The sequence below is a fragment of the Phaseolus vulgaris genome, chromosome 2, assembly GCF_051622355.1.
Source record: "Phaseolus vulgaris cultivar YP4 chromosome 2, ASM5162235v1, whole genome shotgun sequence".
NCBI lineage: Eukaryota > Viridiplantae > Streptophyta > Magnoliopsida > Fabales > Fabaceae > Phaseolus > Phaseolus vulgaris.
This window is the reverse complement of record NC_143499.1, coordinates 40,162,120-40,189,662: the sequence shown is the minus strand read 5'-3', so window position 1 is coordinate 40,189,662 and position 27,543 is coordinate 40,162,120. Positions and strand designations below refer to the sequence as shown.

At 35.8% G+C, this 27,543-nt stretch overlaps 3 protein-coding genes across 3 annotated transcripts; 2 read left to right on the top strand and 1 right to left on the bottom strand.

The window, feature by feature from the left end:
* The first annotated feature begins 447 nt into the window (after nucleotides 1–447).
* On the top strand, nucleotides 448–2,432 carry LOC137812004 (polyphenol oxidase, chloroplastic). Its single transcript, XM_068613876.2, has one exon. It carries the CDS (start codon nucleotides 545–547, stop codon nucleotides 2,327–2,329), a length of 1,785 nt encoding a protein of 594 aa, XP_068469977.2. The 5' UTR covers nucleotides 448–544; the 3' UTR covers nucleotides 2,330–2,432.
* An 8,049-nt stretch (nucleotides 2,433–10,481) lies between these two features.
* Nucleotides 10,482–14,805, bottom strand: LOC137809766 (uncharacterized). Its single transcript, XM_068610848.2, has 9 exons — nucleotides 14,712–14,805; nucleotides 14,250–14,432; nucleotides 14,057–14,152; nucleotides 13,642–13,768; nucleotides 12,285–13,500; nucleotides 11,694–11,859; nucleotides 11,433–11,597; nucleotides 11,198–11,350; nucleotides 10,482–11,091 (listed from the first exon to the last, which is right to left on the bottom strand). The coding sequence occupies exons 1-9, from the start codon at nucleotides 14,778–14,780 to the stop codon at nucleotides 10,912–10,914; spliced, it is 2,355 nt and encodes a 784-aa protein (XP_068466949.1). The 5' UTR covers nucleotides 14,781–14,805; the 3' UTR covers nucleotides 10,482–10,911.
* Nucleotides 14,806–23,960: 9,155 nt separating this feature from the next.
* On the top strand, nucleotides 23,961–24,392 carry LOC150029165 (uncharacterized). The gene has a single exon (XM_090297955.1). The coding sequence runs from the start codon at nucleotides 23,961–23,963 to the stop codon at nucleotides 24,390–24,392; it is 432 nt and encodes a 143-aa protein (XP_090154081.1).
* The last annotated feature ends 3,151 nt before the right edge of the window (nucleotides 24,393–27,543 follow it).

Below are 27,543 nucleotides of genomic sequence, written 5' to 3'. Positions count from 1 at the left end.
TACTTAAATTTTTTGGGATTAAAACGTAATTAGTTTGTGAGAAGGAAAAAAAAATATAATTTAAGGGTGAAAAATGTTGGTACTGTAATATTGATTTTGTAAAATAATAGAGAAGTAAATTTATTGTTATTATAATAGTTTGTATAAGAATTGAATGAAAGATAGAAAAGTATTAAATTTTGTCTTTACACATAAGAAAAGTTTGAAAGCGCTGTTCTTAGGAAGAGGATACGCAGGCCAATTTGCTGAATGTCAATGTCACTATTTTTTTATTCAAAAATATTTGACACCCAACCCATGCTTCCCCGTACATGTTCAATAAATATTAATATTTTAATTATTTATAAAAATTTATATTTTTTTTAATATTTGAAACATTTTGCATTTTCTATTATAAATTCTATTACAAAATGTTAATATTTAGTGTATGATAATTTTTTTTATTTTTCATTTTTGCAACCCAAGCATGTGCAGAATTTCTCTTTAAAAAGTGAAAAGTATGGTAGAGAATTAGGAGCCACAAGAGGAATAAGCGATTAATATCATGCTCTCTATCTCCACACTCCCCATATCCCTTTCTTCATCTTCTTCCACCTTCACCAAACATACCAAACCAAAACACCACTATGTTTGCAAAGTCTCATGCCACACTAACCACAACAACACTATACCAAGCGAAGAAGGAGAACCATCACACAACTCTGTAGCTGCAAAAAACAGGAGGGACCTTCTGATTGGGTTTGGAGGACTCTATGGTGCTTCCACTCTTCCAAACAATATAGCCATTGCTGCTCCAACTTCCCCTGACTTCAAAAGTTGTGGCCCCCCAGATTTACCAAGAGGTGCAGAATCCACGGATTGTTGCCCTCCAAAATCTTCCACCATTGTAGATTTCAAGTTTCCACCTAGAACACCCCTTAGGGTTAGACCAGGTGCTCATTTAGTGGATGATATCTACCGAGACAAGTACAAGGAAGCTCTCAGTATCATGAAAGGTCTTCCTTCTGAAGACCCTCGTAGTTTCATCCAACAAGCTAATATCCATTGTGCTTACTGCAATGGTGCCTATCACCAAGTTGGGTTTCCTGACCTTGACTTACAAGTCCACAACTCCTGGCTATTCTTCCCTTACCATCGTTTTTACCTTTATTTCTATGAGAGAATATTGGGAAGCTTGATTGGTGACCCAACTTTTGCTATTCCATTTTGGAACTGGGACCACCCTAAAGGTGGCATGACGATGCCTTCCCTTTTCACAGATAAAAACTCCCCTTTATATGACCCTCGCAGGAATCTTTCTCATCAACCACCAACTCTTATAGACCTAGATTATAACAGAAAGGACGATAACAATCCCAACCAGAGTGAAAGTGTTGCTGACCAAATCTCTAGTAACCTTACTATAATGTATAGGAACGTTGTCTCGGGTGGGAAACTCCCGAAGCTCTTCCTTGGAAGCCCTTATCGTGCTGGTTCAGATCCTGACCCTGGTGCTGGGAGCCTAGAGCATGTTCCTCATATTCCAGTTCACTCTTGGTGTGGTGATCCCCGAGAGCCTAACCGTGAGGACATGGGAGTCTTCTATTCAGCTGGCAAAGACCCTATTTTCTATGCTCACCATGCCAACGTGGATAGAGTGTGGAGCATATGGAAAACAATACCAGGTGGGAAAAGAAGGGATTTCACTGATCCTGATTGGCTAGAATCTAGCTTTTTGTTCTATGATGAAAACAAGAACCTTGTGCGTGTAAAGGTGAAAGATTCCCTTGACACGAGAAATTTGGGGTATGTTTACCAAGATATTGATCTTCCATGGCTCAAGAAGAAGCCTAAGCCCAGAATGTCTAAAGCTAAGAAGGTGGCATTGGCAAAAAGTTTTGGAGTTACTGCAGCACGGGCTGCTGAGACCACTACGTCAAGCAGTGTAAGGTTTCCTCTGAGTTTGGATTCAAAGGTAAGCATAGTTGTGAAAAGGCCAAAGCTGTTGAGGAGCAAGGAGGAGAAGGAAGAAGAGGAAGAAGTGTTGGTGATTGATGGGATTGAGTTTGGAAGGGATAAAGCTGTGAAGTTTGATGTGTTTATCAACGACGAAGATGACGAGGTGATAAAAGCAAGCAATAGTGAGTTTGCAGGAAGCTTTGTGAGTTTGCCACATACTCATTTGCACAAAAGCATGAAGGTGAAAACCTGTTTTAGAGTGGGATTAACGGATTTGTTAGAAGATTTGGAAGCTGAAAATGATGATAGTATTGTGGTGACGTTGGTGCCAAAATATGGAAAAGGACTTGTCACAATTCAGGGCATAAAGATAGAGTTTGAAACGGAATGAGAATAAGTCATTGTAAACAAAATAGTTATGGCATGCTTCAAAAGGTGTTCTGAATAATGATTTCATCGTTCAAATAATTTGAAATTTGTATTAACATGTTTAATTTAGAGCACAAATAATGATCTTACTATATTCAATTTAAAAAAAGTAGTTTTTGATTGTTTTATTAACAAAAATGGAGTAAATAACGCTTTATTTTGCAGATACAGGACCAATTTGACCTTTAACCTTGAGTTTAACATATTAATTGTGTCTAATTCCTTGATTTTTACATTAAACTTGCTGTTTAAAAAAAATTACACTATAACCTTTTATACAATACACTAAATTTTTACTGTTTAAAAGAATTACATCATAACTTTTTTTTATAAGAAATGTTGATGTTAAGAAAACAAAATTAAATTTTATTTATAAGAAAAGATTGAGTTTATATTTGCTTATAAAAATGTTGATGTAAAGAAAACAGTGAAATTTTACTAGATCTTAAGAATGTTTAGCGTAATTTACTTAATAAAATTTCATTATGTTTAATCTTTTTCTGGAGTTTAACACATGTTTGATTCTATATAGATTTTGTTTTCAGTGTTTTAGTAACGTGAATCAAAATATATTATTTTTATATTTATATAAAATGTACTTGTGATGGATGCCGGAACATTTATAATGAGAGGTTGTTTAAAAAGGTTACTGAGACGGAGGTATGGTTAGAAAGTTTGTGTGGGAAGGAGGAAGAGTTATATCGTCACTTATTTTTTAACTGTGATTTTGTTTGGCGGGTTTGGTGTCTCTGTTTCGAGTGACTGAGATTGTCGTTTGTGTCTCACAATGACCCTAAGTCGAACTTTGCTCAATTTAGGATGAATACGTTATTTGATTTGATTAATGAAGTGTGGAATACAATTTGGGTGGGGGGTCGTGGGGGAAATATGAAATCACAAAAATTCTATTATTTTCAACAGGGACGCGACTGAAGTTTGTACTTTGAAGTAAGCAAATGTCTGGTCTTAGATTTCTGCAAAATTGCACATTGCTTCGATTTCCTTTTCCAGTTGGTGTTTGGAACCTTTGGAATGTATTCGTTTGGTTATTTGATGTTTTTTTTTTTTTATATTTTTAGGTTCTTAGTGTGAAATGTGTTTTTGCCGGTTTAATTTGGAGGGTCCTCTTAGACGTTGGATTATATATTTTTTGTATAAGGGTTGATAAGTGGTTCACATTTGTTATTGTTTATAAAAAAAAAATTACTAATAAAGAAATTATTTTAACGCAAATCCTTTTATATTAATAAGATTTATAATTAAAATAATATTTTGTAAATAAGAAATGTAAGCTATTTCGAGGAAATATCTTTAATTTGAAAGGGACCTATCAAAGATTTGGCGTCTGTCTTATAATAGAAGGATTGTGTGATGATTATTGCTGCAATCTCAAATAAACCAATGAGGAGCAGCAATTTATGCAGCCATAGATCATGTGAGTCCCACAAATAATAACCATATATATCCTTTTGTGCCGTTTCTCTTGTCTATACACTAACACTACTTTTATCAATTCAGAGGAAACTCAAAAAGTACAAAACAAGCATTATATAGATCGGTCACATTATACCTTACTTAGTATACTTAAACTAACATCATTGTTTGAGTTATTCTATGTAGGGTGTAGGGTGACTATTTTCATTCCTCAATCATATTAAAATAATTTTTGTGTACATGGTTTAACGTAATGTTAGACTATTTAATATATAAAAAAATTAGTTAATGTCATTTCTTAACAGATCTAATCGTTAATCTAATCAAACCGTATTCAAAATTTGTTTTTAAATCATAAAAATTAACAATAAAAATTAAATAAAATAAATAGAGGGTTGAAATTGTTTAGCAAATAAATATAGTAGACAAAAAAGAAAAGCCATAATATAACAAGTTTACTCTCAAATACTCTCAAATTTATTCAATACTGAATGCTTCAATAAAATCATGAAATAAAAATCATTTTTAAAAAAAAATAATAATTATTTGCTATACTGACTAAATTAGAGACCATTTTAGTTTCTAAATTAGTTTCTATTATTGTTAAATGGTTTTTAAATTGGTATCTAATTAGCAACCAATGTTTTTGTTACTAAATTTAGAATTTAAATAATTGGTAGTTAAAAACTTGGTAGCTAATTAAATACCAATTTAGAAATCATTTAATAATAATAGAAATTATTTTTTTTAGTTTCTAAAATGGTCTCTAATTTAGTTACTATAACAACTGATTATTTTTTGTCTCTAAAATTGGTTTCTATTTCATGTTTTTCTTGTAGTGTATATCAAGTTTGTAGCAAGGATAAATGGAGTAATAGTCCATGAATTAGTGCACTATTAACACAAGGTTTCAAAGAAAAAATAGAGGAAAGGGAACAACTATAGAACCTGAAGCTAACAAAAGGTGAAAAGATGAAAGAAAACAAGAGTAACAAGAGCGTACATGAGGAGCACAAGAGACGTGAAGTTGGGAATTTTTGTGATTTAGAAAGAGCAAATGAAAAGTTGAAGGATGGAGATGTTGGGAAAAATGGGTAATTTTTCCACTAAAACAGAACCCTAACAGAGCTACCCGACAAATAATATTGAATAAATAAAGCGAAATAATAAAAGAGATAAAGAGGAAAAAACACACCAGAAAATTGTTAAGGGAGTTCAGCCAATTTAGCCTAATCTCCGAGCACAGCAAAAACAACTCACTTTTATTATTATGGGAGAAGATATTACAAATTGGGATATTTAACACTGAAGGAAGAGAGTTTAATTTATAACCCTCAAACCTCCTTCCTTCCCAAACAATGAACCCATCGATGTGGGACTTGAGATTAAGCCAAAATCAACAAATCTCCACCTTGGCTTAATTTCAAGTCCCACCTAAAACAAATCTTCTCAAAACATAACAAAAACAAACTTTGCAGTGCTTCAAATTTGCGCCTCCGGGCGCCAACTTCAAATGTGCAAGATATTAACCAAGTCTAAACAATGTTCAAACTTGGTCCTTGTAACCACCTTGGTGAGCATATCTGCAGGATTCTCCGTAGTGTGAATCTTCTGGAGAACAATCTCTTCTTCTTCGAGAATCTCACGCACAAAGTGATAACGAACATCAATGTGCTTCGTCCGTGCATGAAAGACTTGATTCTTTGCTAAATGAATAGCACTCTGACTGTCAGAATATAACTCAAGTTGTTTCTGACCAACTCCCAAGTCTTTAAGCAACCCATAAAGCCAAATTGCTTCCTTCACAGCCTCTGTAATCGCCATATACTCTGCCTCTGTCGTAGACAAAGCCACCATAGACTGCAAGGTAGACTTCCAAGTAACTGGCGCTTTTGCTAAAGTGAACAAATAGCCAGTTGTAGATCGTCGCTTATCCAAATCACCTGCATAATCAGAATCACAATATCCAACTATGCATTGACCAAGTGATTCATCTTGCTCAAATGTCAATCCAACATCTAAGGTATTTTGGAGGTACCGTAGAATCCATCTCACAGCTTGCCAATGACCCTTGCCCGGATCATGCATGTACCTGCTAACAACACTCACAGCCTGTGAAATATCTGGTCACTTACACACCATTGCATACATCAAGCTTCCAACTGCATTTGCATATGGGACTTTCGCCATGTATTCTCGTTCTTCATCAGTCGTCGGAGATAAACGGCTACTCAATTTCAAATGAGGAGCAAGTGGGGTACTTACAGGTTTTATATCTTCGTGTATACCAAAACGTTGTAGTACCTTCTGCAAATACTGCTTCTGTGACAACCAAAGTTTTCCCCTCTCTCTGTCCCTGTTTATCTCCATGCCGAGAATCTTCTTGGCTTCCCCCAAATCCTTCATCTCGAACTCTTTACTCAACTGAGCCTTTAGCCTATCAATCTCAACTTGGCTCTTTGCTGCAATCAGCATATCATCAACATATAAGAGTAAGTAAATGTAGGAACCATCTTCAATTCTGCGCAAATACACACAGTGATCATATTTACTTCTCTTGTACTTCTGATCCTTCATGAACTTATCAAATCGTTTGTACCACTGTCTCGGAGATTGTTTCAGTCCGTACAACGATTTGCTAAGTTTACAAACCCAATATTCTTTACCATCAACCTTGTATCCTTCTGGTTGAGTCATATAGATTTCCTCCTTCAAATCACTGTGTAGGAACACGGTCTTTACATCAAGTTGAGCAAGCTCCAAATTCAATTGTGCTACCAAGGCCAACAAAATTCGAATGGAGGAATGTTTAACAACTGGAGAAAATACCTCATTATAATCAATTCCCTCCCTCTGAGCAAAGCCTTTAGCAACCAACCTTGCCTTGTAGCGAACATCTTCTTTATTAGGAAATCCTTCTTTCTTTGCAAATACCCATTTGCACCCAATTGCCTTCTTACCTTTTGGTAATTGTGTCAGCTTCCACGTCTTGTTCTTCTTCAAAGACTGCATCTCCTCTTCCATCGCACCTACCCAATTACCACTCTCTGAACTAAGAATGGCTTTTGGGTAAGTGGATGGAATGTCATCAACAACTGGAAGTGCATAGGCAACCATATCCATGAAACGAGCAGGCTTCTGAATATCTCGTCTCTGTTTTCTAACTGCAATTGGCGCTGATTGCTGTTGAGATTCTTGGGTAGGAACCTCTTCCTCATTTGACTCTTCTTCTGCCATAGAAGAGTCACTTGTGGTATTTTGTGTTGGGATCACCACTGTCGGCTCAAAACTCCACCTGCTTTCAGGCACACTCCACCTGTTGTGGAGTACTATCAGCTTCTTCTGGATTTACCTTCTTTAACATGGCAGATTCATCAAAGGTAACATCCCTACTGATAATCGTCTTCTTTGCCTCTAGACACCGCAAACGGTATCCCTACACTCTAGGACTGAAGCCCATGAAAAGAGTCTTCTTTGCCCGTGGATCCAACTTTGATTCAATCACATGATAATATGCAATAGAACCAAAAACATGCAAAGAATCATAATCAGTTGCAGGTTTTCCAGACCATACCTCTAACGGGGTTTTGCCATCTATAGCAGATGATGGCAAACGATTGACGAGATGTTGAGCGTATGTCACAACCTCAGCCCAAAACTCTTTGCCTAACTCAGCATTAGACAGCATACAACGAACTTTCTCCACAAGTGTCTTGTTCATACGCTTTGACACCCCATTCTGCTGTGGTGTTTTTCTAACAGTGAAGTGTCGAACTATGCCGCAATCTTGGCATACCTTCAGGAACGGATCACTCTTGTATTCTCCTCCATTGTTTGTTCGGAGAACCTTAATCTTCCTTCCTGTCTGGTTTTCAACTTGAGCTTTCCACTTAAGGAAAATTTCAAGCACATCATTTTTGTTCTTCATAGTAAACACCCAAACTCTCCTGGAAAAATCATCCACAAAAGTGACAAAATAATGCCTACCTTCGATTGACGGATTCTTGACAGGTCCCCACACATCTGAATGCACATAATCCAGAATACCCTTGGTATTGTGAATTGCAGTGCTCACAAAATTCAAGTTTGCAAGCCTTCGTACCTTTCAACAATCCCTGCTTGGTAAGAATTTGCAAGGATTTCTCTCCAGCATGTCCCAACCTCATATGCCACAACTTCGTTGCCTCAGCATCCATCTTAGAGCTAGAAGTTGTTGCCGCTACTGTCCCCACCACTGTACTACCTTGGTAGTAATAGAAATTGTTCTTCCTCACGCCTTTCAACATCACCAGTGCTCCTGAAGTTGCTTTAAGAATTCCATCTCGCATCGTCACAACTAGGCCTTTAGATTCTAAAGCCCCCAATGAGATGAGATTCTTCTTCAACTTTGGCACGTACTGTACATCCCGCAAAATTCTGGTGGATCCATCATGATTCTGCAGCTTGATTGAACCTATCCCAGCTGTGTTACATGGATTATCATTACCCATGTAAACAAACCCGCCATCAAGTTCTTGAAATTCAAAGAACCAATCCCGAATGGGACACATATGATAGGTACAACCTGAATCCAATATCCACTCATCTGGATACGATGATGCTGAAAGCGAGACAATTAAAGAGATATCTGATTCCACATCATTTTTGCATTCTGCAACATTTGCATCTTGCGGAGCCTTCCCTTTGTTCTGCAGTTTTGGACAGTCTTTCTTCACGTGTCCTTTCTCATGATAGAAAGCACACTCATCTTTGGCAACGACCCGACCTTTAGACTTAGACCTCCCTCTTCTCCCCTTTGTGTGACTTTGCTGACGACCTCTTGCCATCACAAACTCAAAATATTGTATTCAATATTACAAACAATTTCAAACAACCCAAGGGCGAACCTTCGGCTCTTGATACCACTTGTTGGAAAAAATGGGTAATTTTCCCACTAAAACAGAACCCTAACAGAGCTACCCGACAAATAATATTGAATAAATAAAGCGAAATAATAAAAGAGATAAAGAGGAAAAAACACACCAGAAAATTGTTAACGGAGTTCGGTCAATTTAGCCTAATCTCCGAACACAGCAAAAACAGCTCACTTTTATTATTATGGGAGAAGATATTACAAATTGGGATATTTAACACTGAAGGAAGAGAGTTTAATTTATAACCCTCAAACCTCCTTTCCAAACAATGAACCCATCGATGTGGGACTTAGGATTAAGCCAAAATCAACAGGAGAAAGGCAACAAAGTGATGAAATTGAGGATAATTTGAAAACGAGAAGTTGGAAAGACAGGGAAACGAAGTGCAAGGGAGTAGTAGACAACTATCAGAATATCATGAACGTAGTCCAAAGTCTTCATTCTTTATTGTTAAATGTTGAATCTAGCCCTGCAATGTTCAAAAAATTTTAACCTATCAACTTTATCATTGCTTCTGCAACTCAACCAAGATTTTCTCACTTCCATGATTGAACATTTTATGTCATAAGGCTATTTTGGAAAAGATAGCATTCTAAGTAGTAGATTCTAAAATAAATACTACAATACCTTTCAAGGCATACAAGTTGTTCTTCCTCAGACCCTTTATTGTAACCATGGACCTCTTCATTACCTTTTTGTTACCCGTTTTCAACTTTGAATACATACCCCTTCTTCTCAAGCTTACTAAGGAATATCATAATATCTTTTGAAGTTAGGTATTGACACTACAAGGAGAACAAAAATAATTAGTTATATTAGATTGATTAAATTAGATACTAAGTTAGAGAATAAAAAATTATTGATATGTAATGTAGTTTCTATTATTAATAAAATATTATAAAATGATTTTTAAATTAGTTACCAAAGTTTTAGTTACTAATATTTTAGATTCTAAATTAATCTCTAAAAGACTAATAAAAACTAATTTAGAACATAAGTAGTTATTAGCTAAAACCTAATAGTTAGATACCAATTTAGAAATCATTTTATACATTTTTATTAATAATCGAAACTATTTTAGATATCAATAATTTTGTAATTTATAAAATGATCTCTAATTTAATCAATATAGTGACTAATTATTTTGACATATAAAATTAGTTTCTATTTAATCATTTTCTTTTAGTGTTGATGAGTGTATGGATAAAAGGCAAGAAGAAGACCTGAGGTTGAAATAAGAATTTTAATTGAATTTTAATTTTTAATTAAACATTTGTATTTATATCTATTTTGTAACTAGAAACTTCTATGAACATTATTTTATCAATTAACTATATGAGTTATTGAATTATCCTAATTGCTGGTGAACCTACTATTCTTGGTCCCTAGTATAAATAGGCTTGTATTTACTTTGGAATGTCAAGACTTATTTTATTGAATATAACCTTTTGTTTTATGAGAGAAATTCTCTCTAGTCTCTTTAATTTATCAATCATTCGTGATATGACGTCTTTTTCATGTTTCAATCCGTGTCCTTGTTTTCTATTATCATTTGGTAGAAATTGTTGGAAAGAGTTCATTCTCTCTAACTTTTGATCAAGGTGTTCATTAGCTACATACTTAACTTCATTGGCAATTGTTGAGATTCATCATGCAACTTGAACTTTAAACTTTAAGGTCTAGCAGACCATCCTATAGAGACATGTACATGACCCACAGATGATCCACTACCATGAATTTGATGAAAACAAACGAAATTTGGTACTTGTTTCTGTAATAAACCATTACCATGAATTTTTGTCAACAAATGTTTGATGATTGGTACAAATATATAGGATGAAAGCAAAAGGGACAAAAGGGAATTCATCGCTGTGAAATAACAGTCCACTATACAATATGTATATAATAAATATACAATATGTATATAGATATGTATAGAGGAAACTAAAGTACAGGCTTAGGTTCATGCTTCAGCAGAGTTCCCGCAATTATTTTCAGAACTCTGCAAGCATGAATAGCTCCTATCAAAATTTAAAAAATTATAACTCCAAATCGCCAATGATCATTAATATACAAATGGCTTTGACACTAAAAAGGGGGTTAATGATCAATATGCAGAAAGAACCTCACCATCTCATTTTTTTACCCGAAATATACAAAGCATAAGTCCAACTATATATATATATAACCATTTGTGTCATGGTTGGTTGGGATCACTCTCTATCTCCTGTGCCAATTCTCTTGTTAGGTTGTCAGCACGATCATCAAGACCACCAGCGAATGTGTAGACCCGGAATGCAAATTGAAACGCTTTCCAAAGAATTGATACACCTCCCTTTTTTACTCCATCTTTCTTATCACCAGAGTTGCGCTTCTCCTGCATTCAGTTTCAAAAAATAAATTAACCCAATTTAGTTTCATGGTTTGCTCAAAAGTGTTTTATTGTGTTATGTTCATCTCCTTTTGTTCTAACTTGGATATACCTTAAGTGATAACTCCATGCAATTGGAGGAAACGTCCACCAACGCTTCCTTGATCTTTACGAGAATGTGGAAGTCAAATTCGATGTTGTGACTCTTAAATTTCTTACATTCTTCATCTTTGGTTCGTTCCAGGGCATCTAGTTCTGTTTTAATCTGTGTTTTGCTCTTTTGGGGTTAGAATTTAGAAATGAATTTGCACAGAGGTTGTCAAATTAATTTGATGATTTTGGATTACCTTGCTGAAATATCGCTCAACCTTGTCCAGTTGCTGAGCCATGGGAGGTACTATTTTCCAGTTTTGAAGCTCGGTAAGTATTGAGTACAATTTATTGTACAGTGCTGCTGACATTCTTAAAGCTTCCAACTTCTTTGTGGGGAATCCTTCAAACCGTGATAGTACCTATGCAGCAGAGGAATTGCTTAGCGTTGTAAATGAAAGAACCAGCAGCAATGAATGGAATTGAAAACTATATGAACGCAGATTTTCTTAACTCACCTGTGATTCATCAGTTAGATTCTCAAGAACGAGTTCAACATCTTTGTGGAACTTGGCCAATTCTGTCATATCTTTTGTCTTGAAATTAGTAATGGTAGATCTCAGCTCCAAGATTTGCTTTGTGTAATTCTGAACATCTTCTTCTATTTGTTGGAAGTAAGAGGATCTAATTAATTAAGTAAAGGGAAAGATAAGCGAAAGTGCTCAAGAAGTGGGACGTTTAATACCTACAAATTTAACATAATAAAATGCATTACCTACTTAGAAGCTCCAAAAAGCAATCATACTTTGATTGGCTTCTCGGATGTGATAGCAATATTTTACATACTTTAACGATACGCATCATTAAAGTATGCAAATCTTTACCGGAAGTTATAAAATTCTAATACAACTTCAAACAAGGTGCAGAAGCATGCATAGTAAAAAAAATGAAATTTATTCAGTTATGAATGGTTTTAAGAAGGGAATAGGTTTATGATATTATAGTTGTAAACAAAAATTGAAGTATATTATGGGTTAGGATCTGTGAATATTATATTTCCATCGTAGCTTAGAAGTTCCTATTGCTGCGCCATGGTTTAAAACCCATACCTTTTTGTCATCTCTGCTAGAGCATCAGCCATTCCTTGTTTCCCTCCAGAGGTTGCTCCTCCAATACCACCCTTTTTTCCAGCAGAAGATTTTCCATTCAGGCTAGACCCTTCCAATTTTCCCTTTAGGGACCGATACAGGTTGCCTAATTGTGTCGATCTTTTCAACTTAGTAGTTGCCTTAGCGCGCAAGCATCTTCCTCCTCCCGGAGGAGGTGGTGGCGGAGGGCCACCTGCTTTTGGACCACCTGGCACGGTTGGCGGAGGTGCTGGAACTGATCCACCTTTCAAGGGAATGGGTGGTGGAGGTGGTGGAGGAGTAGCAGTTGTTGCTGAACCTGAACTTGGAGGCAATGGTGGTGGTGGTGGTGGAAGCATCCTAACTGCTGCTTCACTTTGCTCCGCTTTATGTGCTGATGGTGGAGGAGGAGGTGGAGGTGGTGTTGGTACTGGGGTTGATAATGTTACATTTGTTATTATCTTGGACGGTGCAAGAGGTGGAGGAGGAGGTGGTGGGGCTGGTATAGTCTTCATCTTTATCATGCATGGTGGGGAAGGTGGTGGGGGAGGTTGTGGAATGGAAGGTTGGGAAGGGGGAGGGCTTGGGCTTGGTGGTGTAACTGAAGGTGAAGATACAGGTTCTGGTTCTTGCTGTGCAAGAGGTGTTTTTTCTGGTTTAGGAGATTTTTGTTGAGGTTCTGTGTGATTGGTAGATAGTGATAGCCTTACTTCCTTTATAGCAAAAGGTTTAGTTGGGCTATCCAATTCCTCAGTTGTGTCCAAGTGAAACACTAGCTCTTCTGGTGAGTCTTTTCCATGATTTGAAGCCTTGTCATCCACTTCTATTTCTCTGGTGTATTCCTGCTCTATCTTATGGACATGTGTTGGTGACATCTGAAAAGACAAGCGCTTTATATCAATTGGGTTCAACTTTCCCACAGCTTGAACTCTGAGAGACAGAAGAAGAGGTGAGGAACAAGAGCTTCTTGGACTGTCTCCAGATCTTGAAGAGTATTTCATGAACTCTGGGAGAACAGATTTAGGTGTGACAGGAGAAGAGCAGTAAGAGCTGCTGCTATCTGAAAAGGAGGTCGATCTATATTTTCCAAATGAATTAGATCGTGAGCTGAATTCTTTCTTATGCTCATCTTCCTCTTTGTCAAACCTCTCACTTGCTAACTTCATCAAAGAATCTAGAGTGGTCAACATGGTCTCTCCTGCAAAACAAATGAAAGAACTTGAGTGATGGAAATGGCGTCAACTTTGACCATTGTAAATCTCAATTAGGCCTTTTTTTCCTTCCTTTTTTCCAATAAATCATTTCACAAGAACAATAAGACTACTAATACCATACATACCCAATTCACGCATATTGCTGTTATCCTTGCACAATGGTAACACAACATTGAGCTTATTCATCCAATCATTATTCGTAATCCACAACTCTCCAAGAGACTTCAAAGCCTTGCAGAAATAGGCCATAGCCTGCAGTAAACACTCCTCATTTAGTATTCTGTAAAGGGCCTGTTTACTCCGACAAAACGTGTTTTGTTTTCACTTTTTAATTACAAAGTTGTCGCTATTTTCAATCTTTCAACTGTTTTTCCAGAGGAAAAAAAATCACTGTTTTAAGCACAAATCTTTGAAAATAGGATAAAGTTGTAAATAAAATAACAGTTTTGCATGAAGATAGAAAACAGAAAACGTTTTTTCCAAGTTTCATAATATTTCAGTATGATAAAGATGACATGAGGAGCAACTAAATGTTGAAACCTGGTCCATAGGCTTGTCCTTAATCTTTGAGACTTCATGTTTTGGTATGCTACCTGGGTAAAGCCCTTGAAGATCTTGCAGGGTTTTCATGACCATCTGCAGTGTGACAGATGAAAGACAAATTTGTGAAGCGGGCAAGAAAATAGGGAGGAAATGCTGGCATTGCTCTGAATGGAAAGAAATTACAAAGCACCTCACGTAAAGAAGCAGAGCTGTTACATGCAGCAAGGTCCATGAGGTCTCTGAATGCCAAGATCTTCTTATGGATCTCCACCATTAGAATCAATTGGTCATTTCCTACAAATGACAATTCCAACGACTCTCCATTTGCTTTGCTCTTAGCCTTTGAAGACTTCTTAGGAGTGCCTTTCAGTCCCTGCAAGGTGTAGTATATACGTTGTGAACGGTGTCCATAGGCATTCTATTATTATGTCATATAACTAATGCTTAAAATTCCAGCATCTTCAAAAAATTTCCTTCAATTTTGAACCATGGAACCACGCATCATATATAAAAAAGTAAGACATGATAAAAATGTATATACACAGACTAGTTTTATTTTAGCAAATTGCACCTAACATAGCCTCAGGTTTCCTTACAGACATGAATGTGTTATTAACGAGAGAAGGTGATGGAAAGAAGACTAAAGTTTTACCTCAAGAATGTTATTTGTCTTGCGTCGAAAGAGTAATGGCTTCAAACCGCAGAAGCCCGCGGTGGCCATGTCTTATATCCAATACAGACTTGAAATTAATCCTACGACAAGGTTCAGAAAATAAATTTAGAAGAGAAAAGGAAAAGATATGTAAATAATTGCATAGAAGGAAGAAGGAGAGAAATATTGTTGAAACCTCAGAGAGATGAATATATCCACATTAACTGGGTTGGTGATGATAGAAATTTTGAGAGCATGCACGTACACATGCATGCAATTAGGGGTTATGCTAATAATTTGTGATAACGGAAAACGAGATGATAATAACAATGGAACTTTCTCAGAAGAGAGAGCCGAGGAGGAAAATGGAAAGAGGAAGGATTATAAAGGTTCCTTCCTCTTTCTCTGTTATGGATTAGTTTGAGTCTTTGGGTATGGCTTAGTGTTTACGCTTTGTGTCTTCATCATCAACGGCTAACTGATATTGCAGGAACCTTGATGTGCTGGGTTGGCTTATGCCTAAAAATAACACCATCTTAATCTTAAACAGCTTCCTTCCCTCTAGATTAAGGTGCCACATTATTCGAATTATTAATACATATGACTTCTGGAATTTCTATATTTATCCAACCTTTCTTTTCGATTTTAACAAACTACTATGCATTATTGTCTTATCTTATGTCATATTGTCTTATCTTATGTCTACTTTTAAATTAAAATAATTGTGTGACACAGATTTATATCAATATTTAATACAAAATATTCATGTGTTGCTTTTAACCGTTTTCTACAGCCACCACAATTTTGCTTCGTATAATCCAACGTAATGGTACACTCGATGTTGAATTGTAAGCGAAATAATCGGTTAAGAAAATTGATTGTGCAACTTAAGAAAGTAGTTGAGATTGTTTTGGACCTACAAAATCATGTTCCTATTCTACCAAACTATTTACTGGCTACAACTTAGTAACATGAAACAAAATTAAAATTATAACATTACTATCTAGAACAAGGTGGTAACATGAAACCTTCTCATAATAGTGTCATTAATATTAAAGAAGTGATAAGCTAATCATATTTCTTTGTTCAAAATTTCATTTTGCAGGAAATGACGAAAAGATTCTTACGTTGTTATTATTCCCTACTACATAACTAATTATATACTGATTCAGGTTGTCAAGATATATTTTTGTTAATCTAAATAATAATATGATTGATCATTCGTCCAAATATAAATATTTAATTATTATTTTGAAATAAAACTAAAGCAACGACATTAACATATGGAAGATCACCGGTCTTAGAACAAAAAAATATAAAAGTTCAAAATTAACTAGCTACCAAGACATTAATAATAAACAATGAACATCCCTTTACTCGAAGAATTATCAAGGTTTCTAAATCTTTCTTCAAAATTAACAAATCTTTTATTATCCCTTTCACAATCTTGATAACTCCAATACCCACTGGCGAGATCAAACTATATATTGACTACATTCATTCAATTTTTCCAAATATCTTTCATTAAGCTAAGTTGATCACCGAAGATTTCTGTTTTTGTATCAACAAGCATCTCAAAGTCACATATTCCAAAATGTGAGTAATATAGATACTATAGTCATTAAGAGTACTCGTAATGTATCTCCTCCCATACGTATACTTAGTCTTGGTACCAAGAAATTTCCTAGAACTAGAATACATGCAACAACTCCAAGCAGTCAACAATATCATATCACGATCATAATCCAATGAGGGAGATTATGAGAGAGAGACGATGGCGGTGGGAGAGGGAGGAGTCTTGGAGAAAACCTGAGGAATACAAAAATTTCTTGTTGATGTATAATTGCTCTACATTTTTCTTCTCTAACTTTCCATACAGTCATGGGGAATACAACATGCTTAAGATTTTCAGAGATGGGCTAGAGTGAAAGAGGTGTTCATCTCAAGACGTCTTAATAGGTTGGGAAGAAGGTTCGATTTTGTGAAGTTTTTTACTGTAGCAAATAAGGCTAGGTTGGAAAAGGAGCTGAATCAAAATCTACATTGGCAACATGAAATTATATGTCAACCTACCGAAGCATAGGAGAGCTGGTCACGCTCAAACGGTTAGTAAAGTGAGAAAACATTCCAACCTTGCACCAAAGAAGCCGAAGGGTAAGGAGATTTGGAGAGTACTAAAGGGAAAGTAGATTCGTAGGGATCATAAGGCGAAACATTCTTACGTTGAAGTCGTTAAAAAACCCAACAAGATGTTTGGAAAGGCCTTATCATTGAAACAACGTCATATGTCTCTCCTTGGATCCCTAATAGGGTTGTTGGGTGGATGTCTTCAGAGTTCAACTTTGCATCTCTGTGTGAAGAGTTTGTCAAAGGGAATGTATAGGGTTAAAGTGAGATACATGGAAGATAATCTTGTCCTCTTAACTCCTAAAGAATGCGAACGAATGAAAGATATTATTAAGTTAAACAATGAATGGTTCGCTAGTGTTTTTGATGATATAGAACCGTGGTCTGAATCATATGTAGCGAGTCACAAAGTAGTTTGGGTCAGATGCTATGGTCTACCTCTACCTTTGTGGAACAAGGATTGCTTATCCAAGGTGGTCGGAGAAGTGATGTCTTTGGTTACTATTGATGAGACTACATCGTCGTGGGAGAACTTGGAGTATGCTCGAATCCAGGTTCGCCTGCTTAAATCCTGTAAAGTAGGGGTGGCAAATGATTTTTTGATTAATGGGCAAGTGTATAACATTTCTCTTGTTGAGGAGGAACCGAGTCAAGGGGGAGGAGAGTGAAAATATCATGATATTCACTTTGCATCTTCCGAAAGTGTCTAATCGACGAAATCATTCACCTGGTGCACGACTCTGAGGTGCTTCTTCCGGGCACTGTTGGAGTTTCTATCGCCGTCGAACACTCCAATGATGGTGTTTATGATCTCCTTGCGGTCCCTTCTTTCGTTTTCCTGAGAAGGGTCGTCCCTGCGCGGGCGGTCGACGCTCTGGTCGGTGGTCATCCCTGGCCCTTTGAGGGGAGTAGTTTCTTCGCTTCGTGGGCTGGTCCCGCCTGGGGGACCGTCTCGTGCTTCAAGCACCTTAGACGAAACACTATAGATGTCCAACTTGGCATTCTTCGATGGAATGCCCACTCTTTTTGTGGTACTGACACTGTTTCCTACAGTAGCCATTTTCAGGGCTTGATGCCTTCCTCGGTGGAGGGATCAACTCAACGCCGAGAGCCTCATCCAAAATCCTCCCCCTCTCGGTTGTCAGGGGGGTATATCTTGAGAACTGGCTGCCCCGGTTGTCCCTTCTCCTATCTCCTCGGTTGGTTGGTTGACCTTGACACTCCTTCTCGTCCTTCCCTTTCTCCTCACTAGCCTCCGCACGGGCTTGGTTGAGGAACTCTCTCAGTTCCTCCAACTGCATACTTGGTGATCCTTTTCTAGAGCTCATCCAAGCTTCTGGCCGGTTGCATGCAGAGGTAGTCAGCAAACGACTCCGGATGCAGAGCTATCAACATATGGTGCATGGCTACATCCGGGCTAAGGTTCCAAATGCTCCTCACTATCTTGTTGAATCTGTCGACGAAGGTTCTCAAAGACTCCCCTTCTCGTGACGATTACCAACTAGAGCGATGGAGGTGAGATGATGCGGGTGGCTCGTGACGAACTACGTCTCAAACTTAGACATCAGTGTCGTGAAGCTGTCGACGGAGTTGGGAGGGAGTTTTATGAACCAGCTGAGAGCTCCTCCCTTCAACGATGTGGGGAAGACTCGGCACATGACCGTATCGTTAGCGGTGTACAAGCTCATGTGCGTGGTGTACGCATCCGTATGCTCATCTGGATCAGTCGTGCCATCATAGCGGTCCATGTTGAAGCCTTTCCCCTTGTTTGGAAGTGGGACTCCGATGATAGAATCGGTAAACGGGTGTCGACGCACAGAATCCACTGTACCGGTCGTGCGGATCGACTTATTAGGACAGGACTCGCCATCCATCTTCTGAGTGGGGGCCTTGTTCTTAGTCTCCTCAATCGCTTTTGGGTTGGGAGGGGAGGTGACCGACTTACCGACGAGATTAGTCGGCACGATGGACGATCCCTCGATCAGCTTACTCTTTATGTCTTCGTTCTCCATGCGGAGAGCTTCAATCTCTCGCCCGTTCTTCCTACTCACTTCCTCGTTCCTTCTTCTAACCTCAACCATCTCTCTCTGTAGAGACAGTAACAATGTCGTCTGGTCAGCCTCAAACATCCTCTCACTTGTCATGCTTCAGATTGATACCATCTACTAGCGTCTGAAACTTGATTTTCTCTCGGCCCTATGATGGGTGCCCAATTGTTCTCGTGTAAGGGTTGAGGTCTGGAGAACTATTGAGAGGATTCGCCTTCTTCCTTCTTGTCGGTCGTACTGCTCTTCAACTCCCTTGCTTGTTCCTCACCTGTCCTTCCTAGCCTCATCTCTCGACCCCCTAGTGATTCCCAAATGGGGGGTACCTGTAGAAGGCACTCTGACACTCAAGTCAGCAAAAAGGTTGACACTTGGTTGTCAGAGTACTGTAGATAATGACGTACCTGTTTCTTGGAATATGCATTATTTATATTTTCTGTGATGGACTTTCTTTATTGGGTCAAGTTAAGGGATTGGACCATGTTTAAGGATGAATTACCTAACTCCTAATCATCGACCTAACTGACGTATACCTTAAAACATTTGGTTGATCAAACATTCCTCACTAGTACATATCAGAATTATCATGTAAAGAAAATGTAAAGAAATTTTTTTTTTCTGATAAATAATTAACAAGTGTTCAATGGGCACGTTGTTTATGGAATAAAGGCTCCATGAATAGACACATTTTCGTTCAAGTTTTGTCTTGTATAAAGATTATACCACTTTGAAGTGGTCATACTTTTTTTTGTTAATAAAAAAAAACAGACTCTAGAAAAACGAAAGTATTTTTGAGTCTTTATTACATACTCTTTCCGTTTTTGGATGAATTTTACGTTTTGGAATTTGCTTCTAACCAAAAGTGTGGTTGTTACGTGATTCTTTGACACCCTATTACAAAATTACATTCATCTCATAACCCACTTTAATAATATAATAATATATATTAAAATTAAAAATGAAAAAATAAAATAAATATTATTATTTTAAATGTCAAAGTATGATCAGCAGAGACAAATTGAGACGTTACATCAATCAAGATCATCGCGTTTACGAAGACTCGGAGTGAGAAAGTAATTCAGTCTCTTCCATGATGCATGTGGGAGGTGTGAGTCTCGTCACAGCAGTCCTATCATTAATTTTGTTTACTTTAATATTTAAAATGTTTTGTGATTGTACCAAAGAATATCATCTCCCTTTTCAACTCCCCTACATCATTCGCTTTCTTTGCAAGATCCAAGTGCTGGATTTTCCAACTTTTTCTACACTTTCCAAACATAACTTCACTTAAAACAAATAAAATATTGAAAAAAAAAAGTTTATGCATATCTAAAGTTGATCGAAGAATAGATTCCCATATTCATTTGGTTTGTTGAAATCTCCCTTTAATTTCCCCCTAAAAAGATTTTGTTAGATGCACATGTCTGAAATATATTTGATCAGCAAGCTACATCATAACTATATGAACTTTTAGTATGTTAAAACACATTTTAATTTAAATTCAACATAACACAAGAGTACAACACTAAATCACATCAATATTGCAATTCAATCCTCATCAAATCAAATATTGGTGTTAGAGGAATCAAATCTTCTTAAAGCATGCTTTACTCTTTAAATTCAAAAAAATCTCCCCTTCATTATTTTATTAAGATATAGTATATCTAGTTTCTCATGCTTTTGTCATTGTAAAATAAAAATATATTTTAGATGTAAAACATTTTACCTATTGTTTTTGTTATGACACTTTTTTTTTCACCAATATTTAAGGAATGTCTCTATCCTTACACACAATCAAATAATATTCGACCGTTAAGATTTTATTTAACATAATTCTTCATAAAAAAAACTACACATTTACCCAATAGTTGAACTTACAACTCCACTGCAAACTATTTCTAAGTCTTGATAGAATTACGAGTAGAAAAATCACCAAGTACATTTCATGTATTACATTTAAATAAAATTACAATTGTCCAAAACGCTCCAAGAGGTTCTTACTTGTTTTTGCAACAAAAAGTGAATTATTCATCTGCATATAGTCTTTGCACAATTCTTTCATCGATTGTTCCAAATTCAAAACTACAAGAATATATGGTAGGGGTGGCAAAGCGGGTCCGCCCGGCATAGGCCCTCCCAACTTAAGCTCGCAAAATGCAGGCTGGGTTGGCCCGCTTTGCATACAAAATGCGAGCTGGTTTTCATGGCCCGCCCCGCATGTGGGCTGACCCACATTTTTTTTAAACGTGGAGGAGGAGTGGAGGCAGCAGCGGTGCGATAGCGAAGTGGCAACAGGAGGCAGTTGCAAGCGAAGCCGCACGGAGTCGCAGGTGGAGCGAGCATAGTCACAGGTGGAGCGAGCGATGACATTGAAAAAGAGAGTGCTTCGTGTGTTGTGTGCGTTTTTTGGAACAAAATAGCTGTGTTGCTTTTTGAGTGAAAACCTAATTTTCTTTCACTCAAAATTGCGACTCTTCCACTGGACATTGCTACCAATTCAATTTTTTTTTTGCGGGCTAGTGGGTCAACCTACCTCGCCCCGGTGCTGGCCCACGAGAACTGCGAAATATGCGAGACGGACTAATGCGGGTTAGCAGATTGAAAAGTTCAGTCACCTCGCATTTTTTACCACGGACCGACTCGCACGATCCGCCCACTTTATGACCCTAGTGAAGAATAATTATTCTTTGGTCCTAGTTAGATAATTCAACATGAGTCATGTTGTTATGTGAGATTCCTAACCTATTTATAGATGAATGAATCATTATAATTTTATACTTCTATAGGTCAATACGATCTAGACATGTCTTGTTGCTCTTAATTAACTGGATGTCATGATTTAAGTAGGTTAATTTACCAGAGATTTGTCTCAATTGGCTATGAAAAGATTTAGTGATTCTGTAAAACCCAGATACACGATAAGTTTACTAATAATGAGTTTTATATTTTAAATTTAATTTGATTCAACAACTAACTCCAAATAAGATAGTTGTTGACTATAGAAAACCACTACTTCTTTAGCATAATATTTCTTTTATGTTTATCATCTTTATTTCGGAGTTAAATTTTAATATTTTAAAAAAATAATTAAGTAGTTAAAATGTCCTCATATCATAATATAAAATATTGATCAAATTAAAATGTAAATTTGACGAACGTTGGTTTAATATGGATTTTAATTAAATTTATTAAAAACACTTATTTATTTACTGCAAATTAATTATATAAAAAATATTTAGTGTAGATGTTTATTCAAACTAAAATAGTGGCTAATTTTCTCTTACGTTCTGATCCGATGAATTCTAGCAACGAACGGGACTGTTTCAACCATCACACTTGTCAATTTGGAAGGGAGAATAAGAAATCAAATAGGGCACTCAGCTGCACCTGACTTATCTTCAGATTGGAAATCGTTTTGCGACTTATTCCAATTCCATGACAACCCATAACAAACGAAGATCAAAACTTTTCTCTTAATTTTTCCTAAAGTTTTCAACACTCCAGAAAATTACACAGAAAATAAGAAAAGTAAGCAAAGTGTGAAAAATAAAGGGTGTCACCGTGTTCTACAACAAGATGATGACAAATTGAAGCAACATAATTGGTAGGGTGTGAGGTGCCACATAATTGTGGGAGTTTATGATCGTTGTAGGGTGTGAGGTGCCACATAATTGGGATTTTCTTATTTGTTTGTCATGTTTTTGCACTCTTTGGATAAAGAAATTATATGCTTATACTCAACATTTTTATGAGATTCTATTTTTAAAAAAATGTCTTAAATTTACGAGAAAAAATATAGTAGTTTTAGAGAATAAAAATTACTATTCTGATATATTCTTAAGGATAAAAAGTTATCTTTGAAAAGTTACACTTTTTAAAAAATATTGGTTTAATTATTTTTTGGTGTCTATATTTAGAATTTATATTTAATTTAATACAATAGTTTTAAAAAAATAATTTGATCCCAAAATTTTTAAAAGTCTAAAAATTTGTTTTTTTATTAAATTTTCACCAACAAGTTAATTGGTGATGTGGCTTAAACGATGTCATGTAAGTATAGTTTGGACACTTGGTATAACATTGTGTGCCACATAACACATATGGACATACCATATTTTTATACACCATCTAAGTGTGCAAACCAATAAGCCACATAATCACTAATTAATATTGTCGTCGATGAAAAATTAAAAACATATGGTTTGCACATATGGTATGTCCACATAAAACCTCTAATTGTCGTCTTAGATAAAACCAAATAAAAAAATCCTACCTTATCCAACTGTCTCAAAAGCTAACTCTCCTAAATAAAAGCAGACATTATCCTGCCATCCTAAAAATCTTTTTTAATCGAGAGCATACATACATGTGGTTCTCTAAGAAGGAAAATTTCACAAAAGACAACTTTTAAGAAATCCAAGACCAAATATTTAAATGTAACAAGGAAAAAATTTCGGAATAATCGATCACTCGTACCTTAAACAAATTATTATTCCTATGTTATTATCTAGTCTTTTAGATCCCACACAAAATATTATTATCTAGAACTTTGGTAGCTAATTTAAATATCAATTTAAAAATATTTTATAAATTTTTATTAATAATAAAAATAACTTTAAATACTATTAATTTTTAATTTAAAATAATATTTAATTTAATTAATATAATAATTAATAATTTTTTATTATTTAATTTAATTACTATTTAATGATTTTGGAAAAAACCATAATACAAATCTGATCCATCTTTGAAAAAATCTTTTGATCTCAATCTCGTCAAAGTTGACTGGAAAATGAGACAAGAAGAAAAATTCCTCCATGCCACTTAAGGCGTAATGAGAATGGTGATGGAAGATCTGGTTGTCGGAGATTGCAGAGGCTTTCAACACTGTAAAATTCTTCTCGTAAAATCTAAAAATGTGGATAGTAGAAAGGGATGTGCACGATTTGTTAATTTCCAAAAGAAAAGAAAATTAGGTACAACACACAAATAGAGTTTCAAAGAGTTATAATGGCGCTAGAATCTTTGCTTTTCTCTGCATTAGTACTATAAGCACTTCCAATAATGCATTCTTGCCATGCGTTGCAGCAAATATATGATGGTAGAGAATCTGGTGTGTGGTTTGTGTGGGAAGGTGGAAGAATCGTCCTGTCATCTGTTTTCTGTCTACGAGTTTACCTGGCGGGTGTGGTGTCTTTGTTTTGAGTGGCTCGGAGTGTCGTTTGTTATTCACAAGGACCCTTTGGTAAACTTCCAACAATTCAAGTTGTGTTTGGCTTCTGATGTGGTTAATGACGTTTGGGGGGCGATTTGGGTTGGTGTTGTGAGTGGAATTTGGAGACATAGGAACTCGGTGACCTTCGACAAGGGCGTGGTAGATGCGCTCGAGATATTTGCACTGGTACATGTAAATGTTCGGTCTTGGATTTTTGCAAAGTCCTGTTGTAATTCCTTTACGTACCCCAACTGGGTTTTGAACCCAGTGGATTGTATGAGGCTGGTTGTTTAATACTTTCTTGAGTAGCTCTGGTTGTTCCTTATTTAAGTTGGAAGGAGTTCCTTGGTTGGAGGTTGGTAAGGCGCTAGCTATTTATGTATAAGGGTTGGACCACTCCTGAAGTGGTTCCCATTTATTTATTTATTTATTATTGCTGATAAAAAAAACTTATTTAGCATTATTTTATTTTAAGACTAAATAAAAATATAAAAATATTAACATAAACACAAATTAAACATGCATAACACACCAAAAAACCTAATTCAGTTTATTGAACATAATTTTGTTTACTCTTTCTTTTCTTTACTTTCACTCTTATTTTCTTTGATGACTATTTTTTTTATGAGAAAAACAAACTTTCTTCCTAATATTATCCAAATTTGGATCTTATGCAGTACTAGATGAAGAATAAATCTAGGTTTTGGTGGTGACGTTTTTGGTGCAATATGGGGATTAAAAATGGAAATGGAGATTAAGATGTGAGGATTTAGGGCTCTAGAAAAAGATTCTGGATTCGAAGTATGAGTCTTGGAAAGGATTGAAAGATATTAGTAGTTTCAAGTATGAATCATGGTGGTGGAAATATATTAAGAAAAGTTGTGGGGGAAATCTAAATAACTTGTTTGACATAAGTAGGAGGTGGAAGATAGGTATAGGGAGTAAAATTATGTTTTGGACTGATAGGAGGGTAGGAAATCACAACCTTAAAGATAGATATCCCAGGCTGTTTTTGAATTCAGTAAATAAATAGGGGTTTTTGGTGCAATATGGGGTTTGGGAAGAGAATATGTGGTGTTGGCAATTATCATGGAGAAGAGAATGGTTCTAATGGGAATACAAACATGTTAGTGCTCTCATGGAGGAACTACAAATTGTATCTCTAGTTGCAAATAAGGTAGATCTTGGTCGGCGGAATCATCAAATAAGTATTTTATGAAATCTGCTTACGCAATTCTCTTAAAATTAATGAATGTGTAGCCACTTCACATTCCTGATTTAAATACTTTTGGAATTTAAAAGCTTTACAATCAACACACGTTTTTGCATGGCGTTTCTTAATAGGGAAAATTGCAATTTATGATAATCTTATTAGTAGAGGGATTCAGATTGGTGAGGGGATGTGTGTTATGTGTGGGATTATTCTGGAAAGTGTAAGTCGTATATTCTTTACTTGTAAAGTGACTTCTAAGTGTGGTATATGACCAATGCGTGGGTGGGTAGATTATTTGTACATTGTGATAAAGCTTAAAAGCACTTTGAACAAATTGGTTTGATGGACATTAATTGTGTGGGAAATAACATGTGGAAATCCATGTGGATGGCTATAATATGGGGTATTTGGAATCAAAGAAATTGTATTATTTTAAAAAATGTAGTGGTGGATCCCATTGAATTTTTTATTGTGGCTCAAATGGAAGGCTTGGACATAGATTAACTATAAGTTTCCAAAATCATATTTTTCTTATTTTGATTAATGTACTAATTTGTACGTATGTTTAAACTCTGATCATTGAATGGCCTTAGTATGATTTTCATGTACGGGAGCTCCTATTCAAGGGCATAGCCAAAGCAAACACATGATAGAAGGAGCTTTGAAATCCTTGGATGTTGCAAAGAATAGGAGTGTTGCCGCCACATCGCATACTTATGCAGACCAAGACTGCAACCCTCATCACAACATTGCTAAACCACACTTCATCCTCCCAAACTCTAATCCTGTTAAAAAGCTTTATGTGCTACATCTTCACCCTCTCATGTTCCTCACCTTCGTCTAGCGTCTTGCAATCTCCTAACTCAACCTTCAACCCTCACCTTCCCTTTATATAAGTTTGTGTGAGTTGATCTAAACTTTATTTTTTACATATATTTAATTTTTACAAATAAAAGAATAAAATTATGTGGGAATTAACTTTGCTTACAAGAGCAACTATTAGGAATGGCAATTTAGGTCAGTCTGGCCCACATAGGTCTGTCTCGCATTTGACTTGTCTCGCGTAAAATATGCAAGTTGCTTTTATTATGACTTGTCTCGCTTGTGGGCTAACCGACGGACTTACGAGCCAGCCCGTATAAAGATTATTTTTTAATAAATTAAATTAAATCTAAATTTTGAATAATTTTTTTTTGTTTATTCAATTAATTTTTCATTTATTTAGATGAATTAGGTAAATGGTCTTATAGTATTATTCTGACAACACATGCCTCATAAGATATGGATAAAAAAAATCATAATGATGTTTTGATTTCTAATGAAATTTGAATTTCAATCATACTAATAAATTGACTAATAAAGTATTTCATTAAATATATACATTTTTAAGGTAATACGCGTAGACACGTGATTACTATTGTAATTTAAAAAATAATATAAAATAATATATATAAATAAAATAATAATAATAATAATAATAATATATTTAAATTTTATTACAAAAAAGATTAAGGTCTGACTACTGCATCTAGTATTTGATGAGTATTGAAACCTAAACCATCTATGCATTTTAGAAAGACAAATAAAAACACTATTAAATATTTAAAAATCATTATCAAATTTCGTGAAGGTGTTATGAATTACGGATTGAAGCTAGTTTCTTCATGTACCTTCATCCCTTTCTTCTTGCACCCCATACTTAAAAAAACAATTAAATTATCCTTTGACATCTTTTGTTGAATTTTTTTCTTTAATTCCAGAGTGTGAAATTCATAAACTTCCCGAGTTATAGAATCTGGAAGTTACAATTTGTGTTTCGGATTGTACAATCCATAATACAAATTTGTGTTCTGGATTGTAGATTTTGGAATGGATAATTTTACAATTTTTTATGAAATGAGGCTGCAAGAAGAAATTATGGGTGTGCAAAAAAAAATCTAAATTTTTAAAATATGCAAGTTATTAGGGTCAACTCACTCAGCAGATCACAACCCGACCCGCATGGTTTGTCCTACTTTGTCATCCCTAGCATCTATTGTACACAGGGGAGTAAGGTAGAGATAGAGTTGATGTGGGTTTTTAGGCATATATTTGTGTTGCGTTGTATGTTTTTTAGTGAGTTTCAGCTCCTCATTCAGTTATAATTATATATTAAGCAAGAAACTTATTTGGCGGAGGTATCTAGATTTTGATAAGATATGTTTATTGGATGAATACCTTTTAGCTGTGTTT

Excerpts from the sequence above, each read along its gene's own strand:
- LOC137812004 (XM_068613876.2), top strand. The coding sequence starts at position 545 with ATGCTCTCTATCTCCACACTCCCCATATCCCTTTCTTCATCTTCTTCC.
- LOC137809766 (XM_068610848.2), bottom strand. The coding sequence starts at position 14,780 with ATGGCCACCGCGGGCTTCTGCGGTTTGAAGCCATTACTCTTTCGACGC. Across the intron at positions 11,351-11,432 it reads TTGAGCGATATTTCAGCAAG|ATTAAAACAGAACTAGATGC; the intron begins GTAATCCAAAAT and ends AGCAAAACACAG. Across the intron at positions 11,092-11,197 it reads GCATGGAGTTATCACTTAAG|GAGAAGCGCAACTCTGGTGA; the intron begins GTATATCCAAGT and ends AACTGAATGCAG.
- LOC150029165 (XM_090297955.1), top strand. The coding sequence starts at position 23,961 with ATGCGTTGCAGCAAATATATGATGGTAGAGAATCTGGTGTGTGGTTTG.